The sequence below is a fragment of the Mauremys reevesii genome, linkage group 1 (genome assembly GCF_016161935.1).
Source record: "Mauremys reevesii isolate NIE-2019 linkage group 1, ASM1616193v1, whole genome shotgun sequence".
Lineage (NCBI taxonomy): Eukaryota > Metazoa > Chordata > Testudines > Geoemydidae > Mauremys > Mauremys reevesii.
In genome coordinates, this window is record NC_052623.1 from 204,824,250 (window position 1) to 204,844,483 (window position 20,234).

A 20,234-nucleotide genomic window follows, 5' to 3' on the forward strand; every position below is an offset into this window, starting at 1 on the left:
TCTCTAGTTGTTCTCCAATGTAGGATGCTCAGCTATTGAAATCCTATGGATAACTTCTCCACTGAATTCCATTCTGTGTAACCCCGTGGACTTCAGTGGAGTTGCATTAATTTAAATGAGCCAGAATTTGGGCCTGTATCTCCAAAGTTACTTCTAACAAAGTATGCAGAAATGTTACACAGATATAGAAGTACAAGAGAATGAATTCATTGTAGACAAACTCTCATCTCCTATTTCAATTAGAGATAGTCCAAGTTCATGGTATGTGGATCAGGATCCAGATTGTATTTAGGCTGTCTTGGGACCATGCTATAATTGAGACCAAATCAGGGTTAGGGATCAAGTGTGGATTTTATGGCACTGAAATATTTCAAGCTGTTTTTAATGACACTTGAGCTCAAAATGGAAAAAAATCTCACCAGACATCTTATTTTGTGAGATTTCAACTATCAATAAATTCTCATCAGTTTAGACCTTGAAAATAAACCCCTTCTCGGTTTAGATCCAAATTGGAATCAAATTGCAAGTATGTAGGGATTTTTATTTGATTCCTCTGTAAAATGCACAGGTATTTGGATTCATCATTGTTAGTATTTATTATTTGTATTGAAGTACCACCCCCATCATCTATCAGGATCCCATTGTGCTTGGCACTGTACAAATAGGACAAAAAGATGGTCCCTGCCCCCAAAAAGCATAATGCTTTCGTCCATTTTTAATTACAATAGGAACCAAAATTTACCTATAAAACAGACTGTATCTTCCTTTTTGGTGCTCTCATAGCCTGTTTTGGCCATGCTTTGTTATTAGTTCTTAAAACTGAAAGAACAGCATGTGTCAGCCCATTTCACAAAGCCAAAGAGACACCAACAGGTAAGAATCCCAGAATGCAGAGAAGAACCATGTGCTGACCCAACAGCTAGAACAGAGGTTGATAGAAATATATCTTTTAAATAGTTCTCCCCACTCCCAGTGCACTTTTGAAGATCAACAGTGGAGCAGTTTATTGGGCATTCCAGTAAACCATTACCAAACAACAAAAAATTCTTCACTATCAGGGTAGTCAAGCACTGGAACAAATTGCCTAGGGAGGTTGTGGAATCTCCATCACTGGAGGTTTTAAAGAACGGGTTAGAAAAACACAGGTCAGGGATGGTTTAGATAATACTTAGTCCTGCCTTGGGGCAGAGGACTGGACTAAATGACCTATCGAGATCCCTTCCAAACCTACGTTTCTATCATTTCTATTATCTCTTTTGGAAAGCAGAGGTTTCAACATTTGTATTGCTAAGCAGAACACTATTCCCCATTGTTGTGCACCTGTTAACAATCATATTAGTCAATCACCTTGTAAGTTTCATGATTTTTTAGTTACTTCCCATCAATTGATGTTAGTGAACCAACCTACTTAATGTGTCCTGCTCCAGAAGTGGTGAGTTGCTCTTCATTTTCAGGAGAGAATGTGACCTTATAAACATCCTGTGAAAACGCCTTTGACCTCAGCACAATCTTTTCCTGCTTCCAGTCCCAGATTGTCAACATGTAATCAGGGCTGCTCCCAACACTGGCCAGTAGTGTTCCATAATGGTTAAAATCAGCAAATGCATAGGCTTCCTCAGTCCCACCTGAAGGACAGATGTCCACAAAGAAAGGTTGCTTAAAAAGAGCTCAGTTCTCATTATTTGGCTAGTGCTGAAGCAGAGTCAGCCAACAGTTGGCTATTTTCCACACACCCAAGAGTGCAAGGACAACCACTTACAATCAGTTTTCTGTATCTGATTTTCAAAAGATTATATAATTAGTAAAAAATCTAAAACGTAACGTTATTCCACTTGCTAGAGTCTATAAACTTTGCTGTATCCATGTAATACCAAAATAGTCCTATTTAACCTACCTCGGAGTATTCTGTATGGCTTTAGTGAAGGATACTCATAGATGATGATATTTGGCTTCCATCCTTTTTCTCCTACTGCAAAATACTGTTTACTAGGATGTACCTAGAAAAAGCAAAGACTGAGTTACATACTCTGATATCCCGTTTGGCTGTCCTCAACTAAATATCAAGTTGTACACCACCATACACATTGTGGAACTATGCAATAATTTGTATTTATCCTGCATCTTTGATCATCTCACCTGCATTCAGCCCACCAATCCATCTCCCCCTGGAGAGCATTTAGGGCACTGCTCTATCCTTCTACTATTGGAGCAAACTTAGCGACGGCACATTCAGGGGCTGTTCTACAGTAGTGGAGTTGAGAAAATAATTGATTTTTTTTCCACTTATGTGGCCAAAAAAAACCAGGAAAAAATTGTTTGGGATTGAACAAAACGTTTCATTTGACCCAAAATATTTTTATATTTTATTACTTTTTGGGTGATTATACCCTTTTAAAGTTTTTTTTTAAACAAATTTAGCTAAACTTCAAAGCAAACTGTAATTTTGAAACAAAGTCTACATATTTCATTTTAAAAATGTCAAAACTGTTAACTCTTTTATTTTTCCATTATTTTATTCAGCCAAAATTATATGCCAAATTTGACCCATATTTGCAAATAGTTTTGCTTGATAGAAAAATGCATTGTAGGTCAAATAATTAATTTGCCTGTAAAAAAAACATCACCCAGCTCTGTGCTGGAGATGTGAGGACGTGATTCTCCAAGAAGTGTTGCTTACAATATAACAAAACAGCATAGTGCCAGATTTTGATAGCTTTACTTTCTTGGAATAGTATCAATTATCCAACAGGACTATTCATGGAATAAGATGGTGATAAACCAGAGTAAGTGTTTCATAATCTGGCCCACAGAGAGGCGCTTGCTACAGTGAAATTGGACAGCATTTCACTTCATTTACCTATGTACTTGAAATTCCAAATTTCAGGACAGGTGAACATTTAGCCAATATTAACTGTAATCAGGATAGATGATGTTTTGAACAAAAACAGTTAAACTGTATCCAAAGCATTTTAATTTTTTTAAAACAACAAAAAGTGAAACCCAGTTGACTCTTGTCAATTCTTGTAAGTACCTTATTAATATGGCCTGGAACCTGGACCTATTTAAGATATGCAGCTGTTTGTTCTCTGACTATTAATCAACTAGGTCCATGTAGTACACCTTGATGGATTGCTACTGGTCAACACATCTGAGATTACTGACTTTTCTTTTCCACTCTTTAATCAATGCTGCTCTTTCATCCAAGCCCAAATATGCAGGCAACTGTGGTAATCTTCCGTGAAACAACTGAGACACCCAGACTGTTTCACTACTATAAGTTTTAAACTCTAGAAAGGGATCTTCTTCCTAAAGAGGCAAATAAAAGCCATACCGTGATAACACCAATTCCGCCACCACTGCTGCTCCGGAGATAAGTCTGATATTTAGTTTTCAGGTCCAAGAGCACCAGCTGGTTGCCTGCTACATAGAGGAGTGTTTGATTATCCAGCAATTGCAGGTTTGCACTTTTGGTGCAGTCATAACCAAAAGAGTGTCTGCGAACAGCTCACTAAGGAAAAGCATTGACCTTAGACCTTGAGGTTTATTTTTTCCAAGTAATAGCAATAGAGTTATTAATACTAAAAACTAGAACAAACCCAGGTGGGAACACTGAGTTGGGTGGTTGTTACTCTGTTGGTCTGGCTTTGGTTTGTTTTATGACTGGTGCCATGATGAAGCTAAAACTCAACCCATCAAGGTATTACAAATAATTGGGGAAAATATAAATGAAATATTTAAAAGATTTATGTACCATCCCTCCAACTCATGTCAGACTCCATTTTTCATGTCCTATCCTGATCTCTGGAGCTCTCCTAAGAATTCATATCTATTGTCTTAATGTTCAATTTCTTTTATATTTTATTTGAAAAGAGATCAGATTACAAAGCGCACTGTCAAGAGACAGAACCAAAGCAATGTCTCAGGGCTTGTCTACACGGAGAAGTAATGTGTACTGTGGAAGGAGGGGTGATTTCTAAAGTGCACTAGTGTGTTTCACATTAATGGGTCATGTAGACCCTGCTGGTGTACACCAAAAGTTCTCTCATGCACCTTAATATAGTGCACACCAGCATGGTCTATGTTAAGTGCACTAGGGAACATTTGGTGCGCACCAGCAGGGTCTACACAACCAATTAATGTGCAACACATTAGTGGGCTTTAGAAATCAGACTCCCAGCAGTACACATTAGTGCTCCATGTAGACAAGCCCTCAAGCTCTCTCCCTCTGCCAGTCTGAGGCCTGGCCCTAACTCTGTAACTGTCTACACTAAAATGTAGCTCCCACCAATGTAACTTGCCCACTACACCGACTTAATAACTCTACCTCTTCGAGAGGCGTAGTGCTTAAGTCGATATTGTTAGGTCGATGTAGTGTCAGTATAGACACTGTGTTGCTTACATCGACTGTTGCTGCCTTTCAGAAACCACCCCCCAATGCCCCACATTGGCAGTTAAATCAGTGCAAGCACTCCTGGTGAGGATGTGCACTGCCAACACAAGGAGCATAGTGGGATGAGCAAAACCAGTTCAATTACTGCAGTGGCTGTACATCAACGTAATTTAGGTCAACTTAATTTTGTAGTATACACTTGCCCTGATGCAGAAAAGAGACAAAGAGGGGTTTCCTCACAGCAACTTCAGCATCCCAATGGAAAACCACCTGCGCATCTGAAAGATCACACATTCTTCCCTATTCCTCCCTTACACCTGAAGGAAATAATATACTGCAGCTTTTAGATAAGAAAACCCTAGATCTAAGTCTATACAATACAGCATGAGGATACATGAGAGTGAGGAGGTTAATTGGTATCCCAGAGTCTGACGTCACAAAGGGTTGCGAGCACAAATCTTCATAGTTATAGAAGAAGGTCTCTGAGATTTTCCTTTCTAGCTTCTCAGGCTTTTTTTCTGGCTCTGGGGATTTCTCAGTATCCTCGTCCTCCTCCTCCTCATCTTCCTCTGTGTTTCAGAAATAGTGACACAAAAAAGAGCTTTAGTCAGATAGGTATAAATGTCAATATCCTAACTGCCAAAGTGGATTATTCATTAATTCTTTCCTTCCTCCAAAGAAATGATATGCACTCTAGTGTCTAAAAATAGATCTGCTATCTTTGTACTATGAAACCTATCTTGTGAATAGCCTCGAATGAATAGCATGTGTTTTTTCTAAGATTAGAAAAATCTGGGTTCTTAATAACCAAGGTAAGAATGTTTTGAAAATTCACTGCCCCATACACATAGCAGACAACTTCTGTCAATATTTGTAAGATATGTCATCTTTACTGACTTTAAACCTTGGGACCTTAAAACTACTGGGAGAGTTTTATTCAAACTTTGTTTGATGTTTAGGTCTCAATTAGATTTAGGAAAACAAGCCAAGTTTGAGGCTTCTTTCTTCAGTAGATATTGAATGCATAATTTTATGCTGACTAATCAGTACAAACGTGTAGCACTTCCCTCCTTCACATAAAGCAGGTTGCCATGGAGACATTGTGCTAACAAAGGCTTTCTACTAGTGTGCTGCTCTAGATAGTTCCTCACTGGAGCTCGATGCATTGAACGGATATTGTCAGCAGGAATTGTAGTCAGCTATAAACATGAGTTTCAGGTTCTATTCCTCAATCTGAGTCATTTCTGTCAATTCTTATTGTTTTACAGTCAGATTATCTTTTTCGTTAACATGTTTGTCTCTCCCTATTATCATGTGATGCACCAATACAAACAACCAAGGGGGCAGAAACTGTCGATGGGAAAGCAAAATGGACTGCTTATTAAGTGCTGTGAAGTGCACAAAGTGAACAAGCTGAAAAAGTAGAAAAAAATAATTGTTTATCTAATCTTTGTCAGTTACAGGGGCCTTATGTTACTTGTAACAGTAGGCAAACAAAAGCAATTTCAGGATGCAGTGGGATTTTTAAGTTGATGTCTATGACTCTTAGGGAGAGGGCAATACTCACCGTCACTGCTAATATCTGACTCAGCACCTTCCACCGGCTTTTCTACTCTTTCTGTCTGTCCCTCTGGAATTGGTGGTAACTCTCCTTCACCTGATGGTTTCTTTGAGGGACTACTTTTGCTTTCCTCTGCAAAGGAAAATTGGGATAATTTTCACTTCTTCAGCATTCCAAACAGAGTATATTTCTGTGTTTTGCTCTCACACTCCATATTTGGATAATGCAGCATCCACAGTCTTGGAGCATTACAATTCCTTCTATCCTACAATGGATTTCCTGACCATGCAGAGTGGATTGCATTGTTTAAAACTGATTTAGGACATAAGAGAAGGAGAGGAGCACCTCCTGGAAAGGAGAAGTGCATTAACAGAGAGAATGAATTGAAGGGCCAAGACACAGCATGCCAAAGTTCCAACAAAATATCCTGCAAAGAACCACAATAGACACCGTGCCCTGAATGGTGGGTGCCAATATTCTGTTATAACATACTCCAGCACTAAAATCGAAGCTGGACCCAAAACATCCAGAGAACAAGCCTATCATAATGAAAGTAGCAATCTATGCAATGACTGAAACGGGTTGAATGAGTTGACATTCTCAGGACTAAGTAATCCAGAGAAACAAGAAAGGCACCAGAGGCAAAAAACTAAAGGAATTTATTACAGTTCTGACTGAAGAAGCTGGTCTAACAAGCATGGATTGTCGAAGGCCAGACAGTGGGTCAGGAGAGAATTAGAGCAACAACCACTGAGGACAGCACATAGCTTCTTCAGGAAGAACCATCACCAACCATGGTCAAGAAGGAACTGGCTGGAAAGTTTGAGGAGATTCACATTAACCACTAAGATGGGTATCTCGCATACTGCCCACCACTACTTTGCCTAAAAGGGTCAAAATCTTCAGAGCTAGAAGAGTTCTACCCCATGTCATTTTGGGAGCATGGGGCCTAAGATTGAGTCCAATGTGTATATATTACGCCTGATTCCTCTACCTTGTGTAATCAGACTAATGCAAAGTAGGTGTAAAATGCTACCAGATCAGAATTATGCAATAATGTAAATTTCTAAACAAGGTGTCGAGCAATAGAGAATCAGGCCTAGTATTTTTAGAAAATATTACTTCCTGTCTTTTCAATCCTGATCAGTGAACCCAGAATACACAGAACACTCTTTGGGCCGGCTTCTCATCAACACACAAGAAGCAGATGCACTGGTCCACCATGGACATCTTTGAGTTGTACAGTACACATCAATCAAAGGCTGACAGCTTACCTTGGTTCATCATGAAATCAACCCTAGCCCCGGGATGTCCACAACAAACACTGGTGTGAACTGGAACCATAGACCCCTTCCTCCTCCCCAGCCATCCCTTTACTCCACCCCACCCCAAAAAAAAAAACCAACCAGGGAACTGCCCAGTATGCAGACTTAAGACTATCCTAGGGTCAGTACTGAAATCTCTGTATAATGGCAGGTAATACTCACGGACACTACTGGTATCTGGCTCTGCACTTTCCACTGCCTTCTCTACACCTTCCTCTGGAGTGGGTGATACTAGTTCGCCAGGTGGTTCTTTATGGGCACTACTTTTGACTTCCTCTGCAAAAGAAAACAGGGATAATGTTCACTTCTTCTCAATACCCTCTTAAGTACATTTGGAGTCCCAAAGGGTGTACCTGTGTTACTGGTTTGTATGCTACATATCAGAATAATGCAACATTGAAGTTCTTCCTATCCTGCAAGGGATTTTCTACTGTGCAAAATGAAATCCATTGAATAATACACTTCATTCCTTCAAAAAATAAAAGCAAAAGACACTTCCTTTCTGCAGGTCAGGTTGAATATTCAGATGGACTTTACACACATTTCTAGACAACAATCTCAACGACTTTCTTTTAAACATAACTTGACCTGCAAAGGAATTTGATTTGCGCCCTTTATTGCTTCTTTATGATAGCTTTTTAGTTGTTGTTTTTTTTAAAAAGGAGGCAGGGGAATGGTTTTGTTTTTTACCTTAGAAATATGAGGTATGTCAAACTGGTCTTCCCTTCTCTTGCTGCAGGACTTTTTGAGAGTCTCAGGAGATGTGCATTATGAGATCTCACACAATAACTTAAGGACAACAAATCAAAGTGTTCAACAGGCATTGCAGTTAAGTAGGTATAATAAAAATGAACAACAAAAAAGGATTTTAAACAGCCTGACTCTCTATCCTTCCCCTAACTGTTCTTCAGCTTTCAATCTTTTGCTTCTCATGTTGTCATAATTGCACTAGTTCTCCAGTTGCCACAGTCTTTCCAGGGGAGACAAGACCTGAATTTCTAACGTAAAAAACAAGCAGAAATGTTTGTCTTTTAATTTAAAAAGTTTCTTGACCTCCTAACTACCTCACAAAGATGTAAATAAATAATTAAATAAGCATAAAGCCTTTTTCCCCCTTCATCTCCTTCGCAAGTTACCTTTACCTTAGTCTCAATCTTAACTTGCTCTGTCTCTTGCTTTTTTTTATTTCACGTAAGCATCTATTCCCAAACAAGACACTTTAAAATGGAGTTAAGATTGAAAGTATATATGAGCAATTTAAAGATTAAAAACAACTTTCAAGAATATTGTAGTTTAATAAAAAAAAAGTATTAGAAATCCAGAGTTAAGGTTGAACTTAAAAGAAACTTGAATATTTGAAAGCATGGAAATGCACAGTTAACGTCTAACTGGATCTCCTTTGTTTTCTGGAACCAGAGCTTTCAAACCAAGAAATAAAAAGTCCCTATGGAATACATTCCTAGTTTCACATTGGTTAAGAATCTATGCTAGGTTAGATCACTTCGGGGGTTCCAGTTTCAGGAGAGTGGAAATATCCAATGAAATGCAGAGTGCTGACAAACATTGTATCATGGGATACTGGAGGATGGAGAAGTTATTGTATGATTGGAATGTATTCGACCTACAAACACTGGAAAAAATCCATCCACCTTCTCCTGATGATTCAAGGATCTTCTCAGCATCCTGCTCTCCTGCATAATCCTTTGAAGAGTCAAACTTTTCCACATCTGCCTGATCCTCCTGATCCGAACCTTTCCTAGGTTTGTTCTCATCAGAACTCTCATTCTCTGGGACTTCCATTTCTCCTTTATAAACAAGAGCATGTCTTATAGACCAGTAATAAGAATCTGTCTACATTTATGTATTGTTTGGTTACATTCCTCATGATAAACAATTAATTAAATCTATTAGTCTGTCCACCTATACTTTTCAGGGGGCCTCCTAGTTCCATTATAACAGCAGTGTTGCCGACTCTGGGAATTATATTGCCAGTTCTGTGATATCTGTTGTCTCTCTTAACGTGCCAGTTCCTGGAGTCATGAATCTCAGCTTTCATTTAAAATAAAAAATACATTTCTAGCCCTCATGATTGCTGAAAAAAAGCTTAAAAACATAAATTCTGAAGGCTCAAAACCCAGAAGATGAAAAGAACCCAATTTTTTTTTTAACAACAACTCATCGTGATTTTAGATTCCTGACTCTTGATTTTGTACACTTGCAAAGAACCACAGTAGACTTGGGGCTGGTAATACTTGAACAGAGGTTCTTCTATCAGCACTATAGTTAGTCACAGATATAGCTGCAGGCAGGCAAGTTGAATGAATACATGGTAGGGTGTCCAGAGACCAGAGTTCTTCCAATCCCAAATCTGCCATTGTCACCTCATGTAAATTTGTGCCAGCCGCTCAACCTCTCTATGCCGCACTTATCCCATGTGTTAAATGAAAATAACAACTCTTATCCATCTTAGTAAAGTGTTTTGATATCTATGGCAAAAAGTCTTATGAAAGTTCAAATTATTGTAATTAATTATTAATCAGTCATTTATTATTAAACTTAAGGATGTGTCATTATAAATCTACTCAGCTCTGAAAAATGCTTCAGGCTGAAAGATGAGTATGAAGATTTCATTCTGAGAGCCATCAAGGGTCTAGTGGCAGCATGTTGTTGCAGTGCTCAATGTTTGTAATACAGGAGGTGTTTGTGTACTATGCCACAGAGATTGAAAGTGCTGAGGAAGTTCAGAGATCAGAATTTGTGTCTTTGATCCCATTACCAGGCTTTCATATTGACTAGTCCAGGAAGCATTTGTACTGGTTCACTACCTAGGTGTCTTTGCAACAGTTGTTTCTCTCATGAATTTTTAACAGCATTTCCTAAACTGCTAGAATTAAGGAGTACATATTATTACTGTATTTGAAAACTAAGGTCTCAAGCTTTCAGATGATATAATGCAAGGAGTTTACTTCCTATTACTTCTGGACATAGTGACCACTAAAATTATGTCAGAATTCAAATGGAAAAAGGGCAAAATGTTAACCAGAACATTATTTTTAGATCCAATGTTTCACAATTTGCCAAAGCTGGAAACTAATGCTGTTCCTTTCAGTACTGGTTCACAAGTTATCGGTCTATAAAACTACATCAGGCCTATACTGGTCCCTCAGCATTGCTTTATTGGCACACATCCAGGATTAAAACCAAGTTTTCTTTCACTTTCAGCCACCAGTGCTTTAGGCTGCCTTCTTCCTGGCCATGCTGCTCATAAGCCACAACAGGTCTCAAGAGAGGGAAATGGTGCAGTCATGCCTCTCAGTCTTATAAAAAATAAGTTGTTAATCAGCAATTTTGCTGGCACAAAGGAATCCCACAAGTTGTCAGTAAAGTTGTAAGAACACAGAGAGCTTTGAAGATGCAGAGAGTGGTGGTGTGGCTTTAGGAGAATGAATAGAATCTCCAGGGTGTGGGAGCTGACAGCTAGAGGAGGCAGTTTGGTATTAGGTTAGACTGATGGACTGACCTGAGATCAGATGCTCTGTATATATGTTAATTATGTATCCAACAAATACTGCTGTTAAATTACTAGCAACGAGTTATTGTTAAGACTAGTGGATTACCTAAATATAAAACAACATACAGAGCTGCCATCAGGATCAAATTATGCCTTTATTTGAATATGGGATAGATAAACCATACATTCAGAAGTGTGACAATGAATAACCCAATGCTGAGATAGCATCTTTCTATGTTGTTTGCAATTTGTCCTCCAGTCCTTCCCCTTTTCTTTATCAAAACAAAATGGTATTTCAATGCACAAGGCTACATAAATGCAGTGCGGTGGTTGATATTTTAAATGTATAAATGTCACAAAATTAAATGATGACTGGAAAATATTTCACTGTTTTATATATTGGAAACCTTAGAAAGGGGCATATCTAATTGTTAGGCAGGAGACTGGGAGTCAGGAGAACTGAGTTCTATTCCTGGCTTCGCCACAGACTCCCTTTGTGACCTTGGATGACACACTTCAACTTTTTGTGCCTGTGCTTCCACATCTATACAACAATACCAAGTTTTGTTCAGCACCGTGAGAGAGTCAGGAAAAAAAGAAGCAATCGCTGCAAAATGTAATTCTATTGTAATAACTGGTGATGAGCTAGAGGTGGGGAAGAGCAACAAAACTCTAAATCATGCCCAACTGGCTGATTTCATTTCCACATTTACACACACAAAATCAGCCAACTTTTGTAGGAAACTTTTAGGCCCCATACGCCTTTCAGCAAAATTGAAACTTGTGCTATCTCTGGATAGGTGTGAGGTGTTTGAGGCTGAATTTTGTGCTTTGATAACAAAAGTTTGTAACATTGGTCTGATTATATGACAACTGGAGCCTTGAACACCCTCTTCCCTGTCCCTTATTCCATGCGTGAGGCTAAATGAAATATTGCTGGTATTGTTCTGAGTTCCCCTTTGAAAATGGCAAGTCACACTCAGCTCTAGTTAAAACCTTTCAGTTTAGAACTTCCTGCCAATTACTGCACTTTTCTACAGCTTTGGTTTTGAATTTAAAGGCACTTCTCTGGAAAAGTGAGTTTCACCTCACTCGTTCTCTTCTCCAAGATCAACTGCCTTATATCCTATTTGCTCTTTTCCACAACTGTCCTATCTTTTCTTGATTCCTTCTCCATTTCTATCTAACACAGTAACCATGAACAATAAGCACATAACCATATCATATTCTGCCCACCCCTGACTTTTTAGACTGAGTTAATGGAGACCTTACATGATGATTGAAACATTAGACTACCATTAAAGTCTGATAAAACCTCTACTCACCTTCTGTTGCGGACACATTTGGCTTCTCTGTGTCCAGCTCTGTTTCAGGATCTTTGGAAATGTCAAACTTCTCTCCATCTGCCAAGTCTGGCTGACTTAAGTTGTCACCAAGTATAGTCCCCTCAGTACTCTCTTTCTCCGATTCTTCCTTTCCTTTATAAACAAGAATATGCCATTGAGACAAATCTGTTTCTCTTAGCCTACATCTTTTATCATAATACTATTGCAAAACTTGCTTAAAATACTCTCGAGAGGGACAGCAGGTGCAAGCATATGCAACAACAGTTCAGAATTAAAATTTTCTTTTTAAAAAAACCAATCTTCTTGTCATTATGATGACAAAGAATCTTACAAATGTGAATCAAATATAACTCAATGCAGCACTGTCTACAGTTCTAGTACCTCTGCGGTTGCTCACAGCTTTGCCAAGCTGCATCAGGGTAAAATTAACATGATTGGTCAATTTCATCACTGCTATTCAGAATCCTGGGGATGGCTTTATTATTTACTATTTCTATCACAATTTAGTTATGAAGTTGTTGATTTCCTCCTGCTGCTGCTATTTGACAAAGCATAAATAATAATCAGAGATACTGGAAGTTTTTTGTATTTTGTTCTACTGTCTCTTCCTCTTTTCTTTAGAAAAAAACAAAAAAAATTGTGTAACATTACATAAATGCAGTGCTGTGGCTGATATTTTAAATGTATAAAAGTCAAGAAACTAAATAATGGCAGGAATACATTCTATTGTTATATTTGGAAATCTTGGGAAGGAGCATATTTAGTGGTTAAGGTAGGTGACTGAGTGTCAGAAGATCTTTGTTCTAGTCCTGGCCCTGCCACAGATTCTTTGGATAACATATTTTGTCTTGTTGTGCCTCCGTTTCTACATCTGTAAAATGGGAATAATACTACCAAGGAAAAAGGAGCTATAAATGCAAAATGTAATTATACTGTAATGACTAATGATGAGCTATGAAACCCTAAGCCATGTCAAACTTGGCTGATTTCATTTTATGTTCATACTCACAATCAGCCAACATTTGTAGGAAAAATTTTGACCCCACAAGCCTTTCAGCAAAACTGTGGAGCATTTGAGGCTGAATTTTGTGTTTTCATAACAAAGTTTATAGATGTATAGAATGTAAGGCCAGAAGGGACCCCTATTATCCAGATAACACAAGCCACAGGACTTCCCTAAATTAACTGCGCTTGAATTAGAGCATATGTTTTTGAAAAACATCCACGCTGGATTTAAAAATTGCCTGTGACGGAAAATCCTCTACAACCCTGGGGAAACTGTTGCACTGGTTAATTACCTTTACTGTTAAAAATTTACACCTTTATTTCCAGTCTGAATTTGTTTAGCTTCAACCTCATACCACTGGATTTGTTATACCTTTCTCTGCTACATTGTAGAGCACATTATCAAATCAAGTCATCCCTTCAATTTCTCTTGTTGAGCTAAATAGATTGAGCTCCTTGAGTCTATCACTACAAGGTGTTTTCCAACCCTTTAGTCACTCTCGTGCCTCTGTTCTGAACCCTCCCCAGTTTACCGACATCCTTCTAGAACTGTGAGCACCAGCATTGGACACATTATTCCAGTAGCTGTTGCACCAGTGCCAAATACAGAGGTAATATTAACCTCCCTAATCCATATTCATCTGTTTATACATCCAAGAACTGCATTAGCCTTTTGGTCTTAGCATCAGACTCAGAACACATGTTCAGCTGATTACCCACCAGGAACCACAAGTCTTTCTGAGTCACTGCTTCCCAGGATAGTCTCCCATCCTGTAATTATGGCTTGCATTCTTTGTGCCTAGATGTATAACTTTACATTTGGCTATATGAAAACAAATATTGTTTGCTTGCACCCAGCTCACCGAGCAATCCAGATTTCTCTGTACCAGTGCATTAACAATTGATCTGATTATATGACAACGGGATTGTTGAACACTCTCTTCCCTGTCCCTTATCCAATGCATGAAGCTAAATGAAATATTGCTGGTTATGTTTTGAGTTCCCCATTGAAAACGGCATGTCACACCCAGCTCTAGTTACCTTTCAGTTCTGAACCTCCTGCCAATTATTACACTTTTCTACAACTTTGATTTTTAATTTAAAGGCACTTTGCTGGAAAGTGAGTTTCACCCCACTCATTCTTTTCTCCAGGGTCAGCTGCCTTATATCTTGTTTCCCTTTACAGTGTTTGACTTCTTTCCACTTGGGAGAACTTATTCCTTTCCACAACTTTCCTCTCCTTTCTTGATTCCTTCTCCATTCCTGTCCAGCAGAGTAACTATGAGCAGTAAGAACATCACTACATCATATTCTGCCCACCACTGTCTTTTTAGACTACTGAGTTAATGAGGATCTTACACAATGACTGAAATATTAAACTCTCATCAGACTTGGAGAAAACCTCCACTCGCCTTCTGTTGAGAACTCATTTGGCTTCTCTGTTTCAGGATCTTTGGAAATGTCAGACTTCTCTCCATCTTCTAAATCCTGCTGTCTTGACTCATCTGAGTCTTCCTCTTGCTTTTCTTTATGAACAAGAACATAGCATTGAGACAAAACTCCGTGTTTCTGTTAGCCTGCCTCTTTTATCATAGAACTACATGATACTAGCTCTCAGTTCTCATGAGGGGGACAACAGCAGTTCTGCAGAATTTAATTTTTTAAAAGTAAATCTTCTTGTATTTATGATTATTACAAAGAAAATATTCCCAATGTGAATTAAGTGTAACTCAAGGAATGTTGCCTTTTGTTCTAATAGTCTTCTGTTGCTCATTGTTTTGCCAAGCTGCAGCAATGTGAAATTAACATGACTCATTGTTGTTCAAACTTTAGAAGTATTATTATGTATTTATTTGAATTGCAGATTAGTTGTGAAGCTGTTCGTGTCCTGCTGATGTTGCTGGTGCAATGGAAAATTATTAGTAACAGCGATGGGCACTGGAGCTATTCACAGGGGAAGAGAACCCAAGTTATGGACTCCAAGGGAGAGGTATAGTAGCAGAGAACTCCTTCCTCTCTTCTTTCTCTCCCCAGCAACAGCCAGGATTCTGAGACCCTCTTTCTTAGAGTAGTTATATGGTTCTAGTGGGAGAAGAGAGAGAAAACACTCTGCCTCCAGCAGGTTGGGGTGAAGCTTAGTCAGAGACTGCTATTCAAAAGGTAGGGCTATCAAACAGGGTCCAGGCACAACCAGAGCTGTCTCTTGGGTAGGGTGAATTGGGGCAACCATTCCAGACCCTGCACTACGGGGGACCCATGCAGGCTGGCGCGATTGGCTAGTGCAGTCAGTCCCGGAAAAGAGGAAACCATCACTTCCGCCCTGGGCCCCCCCTGCTCCGGGCCCCACAGGCCGGTGTGATTGGCTGGTGCGGTCAGTCCCAGAAGAGACGAATCCGTCACTTCTACCCTGTGCCCCACTGGGGATTGCCCTAAGCTCAGCACCCTCTCCCTTCCCAGCATGACTTCAGGGTTTCAGCCAGAGGTCGGGGTCTATTACAGGAGCGGGTGGGGGAGGTTCTGTGGCCTGCAGAGTGCAGGAGGTCAGACTAGATAATCATGATGATCCCTTCTGGCTTTAAAGTCCTTGAGAGGAGAAAATAGGTGGTCTGGATTCACCAGTAAGGTGCTGCCTTTGAACCTTGTTGATATGGGGCCTTTGGAGTTTAGTGCATGAGCCTCCACCCCATGAGCTAAAAGCCAAGTGGCTCTTAGCTAAGGCTGTAGAGCAGCAGACTCTCTGGAAGTGGTCTCAGTGCCACTGGATGGGACAGAGCACCGCACCCAGGCGGTGGGGGGGAGGGGTTTACATACCTACAAGATATTTGCATTTTAACCAGACCTGTCACTGACTCAAACGTCTGACATCTGTGTCTAGCACTGTCCAGCCTCCGCACGGCCCAGACGCGCTAATCCGGTCTCACGCCAGCTACGCGTTTACTTCCATTCGACGCGGCTTCTATCAGTAAAGGGTCGTGCTGGGCCCAGCGCTCAGAGAAAGCGCAGAACAGGCCCCCCACCCCCCGACACGGCAGCTGCTCAGTCACTTCCCTACAATTGTTCGTTAAAAAGGGAACTCGCCCCGCGCTCGGTACCTGGCGCGTCCCGCGGCCCCTCCGCCTCCATCGCTGGTTTACCTGGTTGCTAGGCAGCCGCTTCCGGGGCCCGGCGCCTCCTGGGAATTGTAGTTCGAACGGCCGCGCCGCGGGCTGGGGCTCATGCTCCGAACGAGCCCCCGGCAAGGTGGACTTGAGCGGGCAAGTAGGCGCACGCGCAGAGCAGCCCAGAAGAATGTGCCGTAGTGTGCATGGGGTGGGGGCCGGAGGCGTCTTGATTCTGTACGGGGCCAGATTTGTGCCATAAACCGTCATAGTGGTTGCTATTTACACAGGCGCTGAACGACACACCGCTTCTTTGAGGATTTTCTGGGGGGAGACTTGATTGGTCACGTTTGGGGGGGGGGTTGTTTTTAAACTAACAAAAAGCTGTTTAAAGGATTGTAACATTTCAGCCCCTCGATTGTTTTTTTTTTTTTACTTTTTTTACTTTCAATTTCTTTTTTACATTTAAAATAAATATTTGTGCTTATCTGGGTTATTTTTATTATTATTGGTAAACAAAGTGGGGTGATAACACTTCTTCCCTGTCTTTAGCTTCTATGATCCTAGGTAGTAATGAAATAATTACTGTCCTACAGCCCCACTAGTAGATAGGGGTATAATCTTAACTATTCCCTTTAAACTGGAGTTGGACTGAAACTGCAAAATGTAGATTTAGATGTGGGTTCAGACAGTGTGCACTCCTATGTTTGCCCTTTTTACAAGAGTATGATACATTTTGTACAAAGTACAATGTGAGACATCATTTGAAAATTCATAATTTGCTGATCATTATTGTCCTGGTAAAACATGTTGCAACATATCTAAAGTAATAAGATTCTACTGTATGATACTACTAAGGCTATGTCTACAGTGCCCAGTTTACAGCGGCACAGGTGTAAGTTAGGCAGTGTAGCGCTCTTGCTGACAAAATAAAATCATCTCCAATGAGGGGCGGTAGCTTTGTCAGCGGGAGAACATCTCCCGCTGACAAAACACAAGCAATGGCAGCACTTTTGTCGGTCAGGTGTGTGTTTTTTGGCACCTCTGAGCGACAAAGGTTTTACTGATGAAAGTGCAGTGTAGACATAGCCTATGACATGTTCCAAGTCCGGAGAGCAGTCATAAACCAGTTCCCAAAAGACAAAAGGCTAGCCGGTGCCTCAGCCATCAAACAGGCCATCACCTGGTTAAGTAGCCATTCTTTGGCAGGAAAAAGGGTGTGAGCAAAAAAATCTACATCTTGACAAAGAAACAGATTGATGTTCCCATCCACACAGACTTTCTGCTTCCTGAATCTCAGCTGGAGATGATTCTCAAAGAAGGGAAAGAACTATAAGAAGAGAAAGCAGATGCCCCAAATTATCTCTCATTTTCTCTCTACTCATGGTATCAGCAACACCTGAAGAACAGAGAAACAGCATTGGATGGGGGGAGGTAACCCGACTGAAAGAAATTTAGCCAGTAAAACTGCTGAAAAGTGGTAAGAGATTTGAATTCACATAGCTTGTTATGTTAGGCATTAGTTGCATTTTACCTTTATTTTCTTGTAACTAATTCTGACTTTTATGCCTCATTATTTTTAGTCACTTAAATTCTATTTTTCTGTAGTTAATACATTTGTTTTGTTTTATCTAAACTAGTGTTTGGATTTAAGTCTGAGGTACTCCATTTGGGATAACAGGATTTATGCATATCATTTTCTATTGATAAAATGACAGCCTTTATATGAGCTTGTATTCTCCAGGAGAGAGCTGGGCTGTACAAGATGTTTATTCGTGGGGAAAGTCTGGACTGGGAATTTGCTAGTGTTGCTCTATGGTGTAATTTAAGAATGGCTAGCTATAGCATTCATATACTATTACTGGGAGTGACTTACATGCTGGAGTCTGTATCTGAGCAGACCAGAAGTGGTAGCCCTCACAGCAAAGCAGTGTAAAAGGCACCCCAGGTTGGAGAACTGAGGGGATACAGCTGTTCATCAGTCCAGATTGTACCTTGGGTAATGTTACATCCATCTCTGCTTTAATGTTAAAAGGGAAGACATTCAACAACTCTATATGCTCTCAAGTTATCACAGAGCAATGTCAGCATGAAGCATTTTGTATTATCTACCCTCTACTCTGGGGCATGAGCAGCATTATATTGCTAGAAGTTCCCATGATGTGCAGCTCCTGAAACTACAGGTCAGCCCCGAGCAAATCTGACACTAGAATGTGCAATATCCATTGCAGGCTCAAAAATCATTCTTGTGGTCCAGTCAGATTACCATAATAGCTAAAATGATAAAATAGTTTTCTATAATATCTTGCTGTCTTCATATGGTCATAACTTTCCAGAATATTCATCTTTGGGACTGAAATTTTCCATGCTTGGTCTCTACTGGTGAATTATTGTGGAAGGTTTGAGCAAAATCGCTCCAATCACTTTTATATTATGGGTTCCTGGAAAAAATATTATTGTGGTTTGGGTTAAACCTCTTTTAAACTGTTGGGTGTGACCACCACCCCTCACTTAAGGCAGCAGTAAGAGACATTTAAAACATATGTGAGTCTGCCCAAGAATTAGTGTGTGAGTGCAGGGCTTTGATTAGTATTGGGTATTTTTTTGCTGGCAACAGGGAGAGACAGGCGACACACAAACAGAAGGAGCAAAAAGGTCCAGGCACTGCATGGAATGAGTGAGGTTTTGGGTAGGAGTATTAGTTTCTTTACTCATCGGTCCAAACCTTTCAACCATCTCCCACTGTTTGATTTTTACTATGTTCAGGGAAACAGGACTTTAAGTATAATGTCTATGGATAAACAAGATTGCAATAAAAAAAACCTCTTACTATCTAATCAATTTCTCTTCCTAACTGGAACAACCCACAACACTCCTAATTTAGCTAACTACTGTGGACAAACATTTTTCTCACTATAAACAAATTATAACCACGCTGTTTTGAACAGGACTATACCAGGAATGGTTGAGCTTTGAATTGAACTGGGTATATTTTTTTAACTAAAGACTAGAGAGTCTTTGCTTAGCTTAGATTTACCAATGGTATATGAGCATTTGAAAACTGTACACTGAAAATGTACTTTAAATTCCTTCATTAAATCCACAGGTGTTCAGCTAAATCCTGATCTTGCAGGCAGGCTGCTATGCCTGTAAAGGTACCCTTTGAAGTCAGTCAATTTGGTTCCTATGCAGGGAGGGTAATGACTTTCTTTTTGTGCAAGAGACAAGTTAGGTGAGGTAATATATTTTATTGGAGCAACTTCTATTGGTGGAAAAAAGACAAGCTTTTGATCTTCCACAGAGCTTTTCTTCTTGTTGTTCAACACACAGTGTATTGTGTTTATGAGAGCAGGAATGTAGGGTAGTATATGCCAGTAGTTTGCAATTATAGAAAAAAGTTGCTGGAGTTGTAGAAAAAGGACTCTGCATCTTGGAGTAAGAAGTATATGGAGGATTTTTTCCCCTGCTTGTTCTCTTTTCCTCCATGCATCAGAGAAAGCAAAGTGATTTGTCTCCAGAAGGAAGGAATGCAAGCACAAGGACCTTACTTTTCATGGGGAGGGAACTGCACTAGCTCTAGGATTTGTTTGTTGTTGAGTTGGAATTGGAGAAGGCAGCTATAGCGAAAGATGAGCCAGGCAGGGGAGGAACAACTCTAAGGTTTGGCTGTCAGGCATAGTTAGGGAGAGAGGAGGAAGTTTCACAGAGGAAGGAGAAACAATCGCTTTAGATCTAGTAGATGCAGTACTGCTTTGCCAGTTGCCACCCTACTACTGAAATTTTGCAAACAGGTCCTCTACAGAGGACATTTCTCTATGCCTGAGTCCTGTGAAATGGGAATAGTAATATTTCCTTACATCATAGAGTTGTTGTGAGGAGACACAATAATATTTATGATGCACTCAGATACTATGGTGGTAAAGAACATGCAAGTACACAGATAGCTAAGAGAGATGTTCAGCCCCCACCCCCACAAAAGTGTCTACATTTGTCTGCTG

General features: G+C 40.0%; 1 protein-coding gene across 4 annotated transcripts in view; it reads right to left on the reverse strand.

Moving 5' to 3' along the window:
* CFAP44 (cilia and flagella associated protein 44) overlaps window positions 1-16,304 on the reverse strand; it is a 70,094-nt gene extending 53,790 nt beyond the window's left edge. The window contains exons 1-10 of one of the 4 annotated variants that reach the window (XM_039481031.1): window positions 16,231-16,304; window positions 14,551-14,664; window positions 12,113-12,265; window positions 8,926-9,081; window positions 7,439-7,552; window positions 5,958-6,083; window positions 4,785-4,959; window positions 3,332-3,494; window positions 1,895-1,997; window positions 1,409-1,625 (exon numbers count right to left, since the gene is read on the reverse strand). In XM_039481031.1, coding sequence (XP_039336965.1) covers window positions 1,409-1,625; window positions 1,895-1,997; window positions 3,332-3,494; window positions 4,785-4,959; window positions 5,958-6,083; window positions 7,439-7,552; window positions 8,926-9,081; window positions 12,113-12,265; window positions 14,551-14,664; window positions 16,231-16,261 — 1,352 coding nt within the window. In that variant the 5' untranslated portion in view covers window positions 16,262-16,304. Of the gene's footprint in view, window positions 1-1,408; window positions 1,626-1,894; window positions 1,998-3,331; window positions 3,495-4,784; window positions 4,960-5,957; window positions 6,084-7,438; window positions 7,553-8,925; window positions 9,082-12,112; window positions 12,266-14,550; window positions 14,665-15,949; window positions 15,971-16,230 lie in introns of those variants that run through there. The other 3 variants (XM_039481062.1, XM_039481053.1, XM_039481042.1) reach the window with 3 other exon arrangements.
* Between the last annotated feature and the right edge of the window lie 3,930 nt (window positions 16,305-20,234).